The sequence below is a fragment of the Thunnus maccoyii genome, chromosome 6, assembly GCF_910596095.1.
Source record: "Thunnus maccoyii chromosome 6, fThuMac1.1, whole genome shotgun sequence".
Classification (NCBI taxonomy): domain Eukaryota; kingdom Metazoa; phylum Chordata; class Actinopteri; order Scombriformes; family Scombridae; genus Thunnus; species Thunnus maccoyii.
The window spans coordinates 24,409,126-24,415,606 of NC_056538.1; the positions used below are offsets into that span (position 1 = coordinate 24,409,126).

The following is a 6,481-nucleotide window of genomic DNA, read 5'->3' on the forward strand; positions in this document are numbered from 1 at the left end:
AGATAAAATATCACACAGACAATTTTATGAAGTCCTTTCAAGTGCTCATCTCTTCTTGTACAAACAGGGTTTGAGCTGCAGTCCAAATTTCTTGACATTTTCTGGAGCATCTGCCGTCTTCACACATTCAAAGGAGTAGAAATGACTGTTCTCTGTATCCTAAATAAAAAGCACATAGAAACACAAAATTAAACACTGATTACATACAAATACAGGTGAGAATAGTGGTGCCCACACTGGGTCGCGATACATGTTATTAGTTCTACCTGTGCATGTCTGCTGTGAAAAAGGCATATGAATCTGACTTGTGAGAAATGCTTCAGCTTACAAATGGAGGCATGACAGAAACAAATTTCGGGGTCGGTACTGTGTTCTCGGGCCCCAGTGAGGTTCAAGTCTTATTTAGATTTGAGTTGTTTACATGAACCTTTGATGCATCTAACTGTGTTTCCTTGTCAAGAATAAACCAGCTTACTGAGTATTCTCATTTACCTGAGGTTTCCTGCCCACAGCAGCCACATGCTATAAATGACAAAAGGTGTAATGCCAGCTACTAACTCTCTCTTTGAGCAACTGACCTCTTAAAAGAAGAAATAAATGATACGTTATTTCTAATCATATAAAATGTTGTTGTATTATACCTTTTTTTAAATCAAGATTATCCAGCTGGAAACAAAATCAAAAAATTAAGATGTTTAATATTAATAAAGGTATTTTTGGTTAACAAATAAAGTAATTTTTAGTGCCTGTAAACATGGTCACTGACATGTCATATTGTATATTTCCTCACCTTGGACACCAACTTGAATCCCAGATTTGCCAGTGCAGTGGTGAAGCTGCGCACGTTGTCGAATCTACTCGCCACTTCTGCTATTTGAAGGACACCCCTACGATAATTGCGCAGAACAGTTACACAAACATACAATGATATATACAAAACTAAACACACCTATACTGAATCAATATTACATCTTTTACCCCATCTTTAAGACACGATTGGCCTCTGCCAGAAAATCTGCCAGGTTGGTCCCCATGAGAGAAAGGCAGAACACAGCGATGTCCACAGACCTGTCTCTAAGTGGGACCTGCGGGAACAGAGAGACAGAGTTTCATTTCATCACAGAGGTTGTGTACACTCATTAGAAGATAGAAAAAAAAACTACAACACACACTCACGTTGGCCATATCACACACTGTAACAAGATCACAGGCGGCTGCCAAATCGAAGCTGTGCACTTTGTTCTTCACACTGCGGGCGATCTTGCAGTCGCCACAGCCGAAGTCTGCAACAACTTGAGAGGCAGGTCTGAAACAAATCAGTGGACGTGTTTTAAATCAGAGGATAGTGCACTTTCACCCTTAAATAAAAAGCCAGCTATTATCTACACACAACCAGCTCATAACACCATCAAACATCTTTTCACAACAGCCTGATGAAGAATTCATTAAACGTCCACTGTGCAGAGATGGACTTGTTAACGGCTTGGGAGAGGGCTGAGATTTAACTTGCACTTCTAGAGGTGTAACTAGGCAACACACTGTTTATGAATGCAAAGGGCTCTGTTTAAAATCAATTATTGAGCTGGTGTACTATAATTATTTTCTTTTACGTTTGTGTTTTAAAGTACTGCTTTTGTTTTCCTTAGATACAGCATGCTGGTAAGAAATCATTCTAAATGGGTAATTTATATGTTAAATTAAATGTTACCATAGTGACGGCCCCTGTCTGCTTGTGTGTGTGTGCTGTGTCAGTTACTGTGTCTACTCATGTTGTCTTTGAGGTGCCAGAGGAGCTGATTGTATATTCATATCTGAAGTTACCTTGCAGTTTATTTCCTATATTACAATCAGTAACTTATATTTATTGGCATTTTGTGTCTTTTCTTATTTTTGTCACGATCTATGTGCCGCTTTATGACGCCATAAAATGAGATGAAAATGCAAGGTGTTCAGAAACACTTCCAGGCATACTAGCAGTAGAAATGTTTCAACTCTTAATTTCACACTTGCAAATTTTAGGTGTACCAGCATAATCTAAGCTCAAAGGTCTACTTACTGGCTTTTAAGAGCTTTCAACCACACCTCATGGTCTCCTTCAATGAATACAACTAGCTCAGGTGTCCTAACATTGCCAACATGTAAGTGTGAGACTTTAATTACTTGTTATCAAGTGACCAAAGTTTGACATTTTGGTCATGTATGGACACCTGAGCTGGTTCCTTTCGTTGAAGAAGACCATGGGGTGCAGTGGAAAGCTCAAAAAACCTAGTAAGTGGATCTTTGAGTTTGTTTTTTTTTTCTTTTTCTGTTCCCAAAGGTCATAAATGAACTTCTATGCTCAAATTTAAACTTTTTTCTTGATTTTATGAACTGAGAAATAAAATATCTCTACCTCATTCCTCAAAGAACCTTAAGCAATCGAAAATATAAATTTTATGCAACATATCACAGTGACTTTCAGATATCTCACTTTTGCTTAATGTAAGAGATGATTGCATCCACAGGGTTGGCTGGCCACCTCTCAACCTGTGCCGTGTATCCCCTGTGGTAAATTGAGAACGCCTGCGGATCCTGGTGGAACATACGCTTTGCCTCGCCGCTGGACGTGCTGTACAAAACTTCATTAATGTAGCGGAAACGAGCAGACTCCAAGCGCTGCTCCATGCGGAACCTGAGGGAGGAAGAGCGGTCCTGTTTCACCTCTTCCTCCGGTGCTATCGGCTCCTCTTTCTGCTCCGCGGGACTCTCTCGCTGCTTCGTTTCCTGGCTGTTGAGAAGTTTACGCAGCTGCTCTCTTTTCACACTCTGTTCTTTGCTCAGCTCAGGTTTCAGTTTTTTTGCGGGCGATTGGTGCTGCTGCTCATTTTTGATTTCCACTTTCTGTTCTGTTATGTTATTAAAAGATTCAGTTGCACCCTTTCCAATATTGCTGCTCTTTGTTTTTTTCTCTTTTTCAGTCAGCTGCTTTTCTTCTATGCGTGTTTGTGCTTCTGATGTGCCACATATGTCAGTCTCCTCTTCGGTGTTTTTCCTTTTCTGTGGTTTACGTGTCTTCCCTGTTTTCTGTTTCTGGGTTTCTGTCTGGGTCGGTGTTTTTTCACTGTTTCTGTTGTCGCTATATGAATCTGGTGTAACTTCTTCCTTTGGTGTTTGTTTATCTGCAGATTCTGCTTTGTTTACTTCCTCGTCAGGCTTATTCTGCCGGTATTTATTTTTACATTTCCTTTTGTTCTTCATTTTGCTTTTCCACTGCTTTCTGCTTAGTTTGTCTTTGTTCTCCGGTTTGTCTGCAGATTTTATGATTGCTTCTCCATTTGCCTCGTCTGCAGATGTGGTTTTTGCCTTCGGGGCCCCTATTAGAAAGAAAGAACACAACTTATAAACTTCACGCAGTGAACCAGAGAGAAGAGTCAGCGTATCCAAACACTTTTAGATTAAAAAATATTTGACTTCAGGGGAAAAAATGGACAAAACATCAGCGCAAATTTAAAATTAGAAATACTGCCTTGCGGTTGCATGCCTCCACCAACCGGTTAAGTTGCAGTTTACATCCATGTCTGTTCAGACTCATATAATATTTGTAGTGAAGACTTTGAAAGAATTTTAAAAAAAGGTATTAAGTGTATTTTTTGGCGAAATAGAAATGATCTTAGAGACTATTTTCACAGAGGAGTACAGAGGACTGATAGAGAGCTTTGTCACATGGTGCTATGATAATCACCTGAAGCTCAAGATCAGCTTCATCATTTTATCCTGTTAGACATTTGTGTGAAACTTTGTCATATGACGTCTTCAATTACAGACAAAAACGTATTTTGGTCACAGTGACCTTGACCTTTGACCACCAAAATCCAATCAGTTCATCCTTGAGTCCAAGTGGACTCTTTGTACCAAATCTGAAAAAATTCCCTCAATGTGTTCCTGAGACATCGCGTTCACAAGAATGGGACCGACGGACGGACAATCGAAAACCAAATGCCTTCGGCCACGGCTCTCGCCAGCGTGGAGGCATAAAAAAGATCTCTGTGAGATCAAAATGTGTTCCGTTAAATTTATAGGAACCATTTACAGCAGTGCAGAGTGCAGATCTTTTATCTGATTCATAATTTCTCATAGTAACACTGACTGTACACATGAAGATGTGCTCCATCACCCAGTTTGTTACTCACCAAATTTCTTGTCTTTCTTTCTTTTCTTTGTTTCAGTTTTCTCCTCCGTGACGCAATGATCTAAGTCACCGTTCTCCTCCTGCTCTCCTGATGTTGCTGCATGTTTTCTCTTTTTCCTTCTTTTCTTCTTCTTCTTACTGTGTGTTGGGGCTGTTTCCGTCTCACTGTCGCTGTCCTGCTGACGGTCGTCGCTCTTCCACTCAGGTACTGATCCCAGTGTCTGCAGGGTCCGCAGCAGGCTCTTTTTTCCAACAACCTTTGACTGATAAGAGGAATATAAGATGTTTATATAATTAGACTTTTAGCTGAAATGCGTGGCCTAATGTTGGACTGTGAAATACAGCAATACTGTATACAAATAGGCAGAGGACCATCCAATATTGATGTGGTGTCACTCTCATTTTTTATGTGACTTCATGTGTTAAAAACTGCATTGACTAGTTTTTAGTGTTTTCAAGTGTTTTGGATTGGATTTTAGTTGTTATGGTGCTAAATTAGCTTTGGAAAGTAACACTTTTACATCTGTGCAAGTTTCAGGCACTTTAGATGTTTACATTCTTATCCATCATGCAATACCATCAGGGAGGCGTCTGATTGGTCCCAAATTTATTTAGCAGCATGACCCCGAACATACAACCAGAGTCATTAAGAACTATCTTCAGTGACAAAAAGAACAAGGAGTCCTGCAACAGATGGTATAGTCCCCACAGAGCCCTGATCTCAACATCATGGAGTCAGTCTGGGATTACATGAAGAGACAGAAGTAACTGAGACACCTAAATCGAAAGAAGGCAAAGCGTGGTTAATTGATAAATAAAAACTATTCATGGCATTATTTTTGAAAGCATCCTCATTTTACTTTCAGTGCGTAATACTTCTGCACAGTCATATATTCGTATATCTGCACTTTTCTATCTGAATGTATGTTAATGTCTGTTAATTCAGTCTTTGGTAATCTATGTATTCTATGTAACTGCAGCACATGAAATGTTTCCATGTCTGTCTATTCCCTGGGACGGAACATTTTCAATAAAAACTTGGTCACAAACAATCAGCTGTTAAATAGTCTGACTCTCCATCACAGACTAGAATTGATTCACGAACACATTTCTGACAGAAATCTTGATTGTATTGTGGATTTGTACAACTAAGAACACTAAATAAAGCCATTATGTTTAAATCATAGATAGTATGGATAAACTGCGCAGCCTTGATATCAATACAACCTTCCTGCAGCAGGTAACTAAACTCATTTTTATAGATACCTTGACATTGGTGCTGCTGTTCTCCTTCTGAGTGTTTTTGAGGACAGTTTTACTCAGGATTTGAGCGTCTGGTTCGTCATTCCAGTCTTCATCTTCATTAAACATGATTGCCCGAGAACTGTAGAGAACATACACACACATATGTAAGTAATACATGTTTGACAGATGTTGAGAAACCCCTGTCAGAGTACATGCTTTACTATCAACACGCTAACAGCTAACTTAATTCAGCTACTCACCAGTCAGACCCTGAGGCGACTAAACCAGTTGATTCACGTGCTAAACGGCTCGTTTAGCTGCAGGTGGTGTTTTATAAAAAATGTTTTCTTCAGTGAACATTTAACTTCAGTGATTTTGACATTACTGCAGGAATTTCTAGTAACTCGCACAAGCCACGTTGGGTTGTTTCATGTGCGCGAAGGAAGCAAAACAGAGCTACGTGCGCATGTTGATGACGCAAGCACGTCAGAGGCGTATGGGACATGAAGTTTTTCGTGGAGCTGATGGAAACTACAAATATAAAGGAGAGATGCGCCACAATTTTCTGTTTTTATTCAGGGTTTGTTCATTTCATTGAAAACTATCATTTATATAACTTAAACCATGATACTACTAAGAACTATATTATTATTATTATTATTATTATTATTATTATTATTATTATTATTATTAGTAGTAGTAGTAGTAGTAGTAGTAGTGGTAGTGATGGTAGTATTTCTGTAGGATTTCTGAAGAAATCCTGGTTTGCTCCAAACTTTATAGCTTCCATCCTGTAATTAACATGATGGATCAGTATGAATTAATCAGGAAATGAAAGAAAGAAACAAATAAATAACTGGATTAACAAACCAATGAGAATGCAGACAAAACTAATAACTTATCCTAATTCTTTGTGTCTGTAATTTTTCAAAGAGGCCCCCTTTGACAAACACTTTTCTGGATATTGAAAAACCCATACTTGGGGTTTCATTGGGAAATTAAAACATATTTAATCAACAGCCAGATGTTCCACATTCAAATAAATGAATTTGGATGCAACAACCTACT

The 6,481-nt window shown here is 38.8% G+C and overlaps 1 protein-coding gene across 1 annotated transcript; it reads right to left on the reverse strand.

Moving 5' to 3' along the window:
- Positions 1-3: 3 nt before the first annotated feature.
- On the reverse strand, positions 4-5,883 carry rrp8 (ribosomal RNA processing 8). Its single transcript, XM_042415118.1, has 8 exons — positions 5,674-5,883; positions 5,435-5,552; positions 4,170-4,431; positions 2,471-3,353; positions 1,177-1,306; positions 979-1,085; positions 791-887; positions 4-159 (listed from the first exon to the last, which is right to left on the reverse strand). Exons 2-8 carry the CDS (start codon positions 5,537-5,539, stop codon positions 46-48), a joined length of 1,698 nt encoding a protein of 565 aa, XP_042271052.1. The 5' UTR covers positions 5,540-5,552; positions 5,674-5,883; the 3' UTR covers positions 4-45.
- Positions 5,884-6,481: the final 598 nt, after the last annotated feature.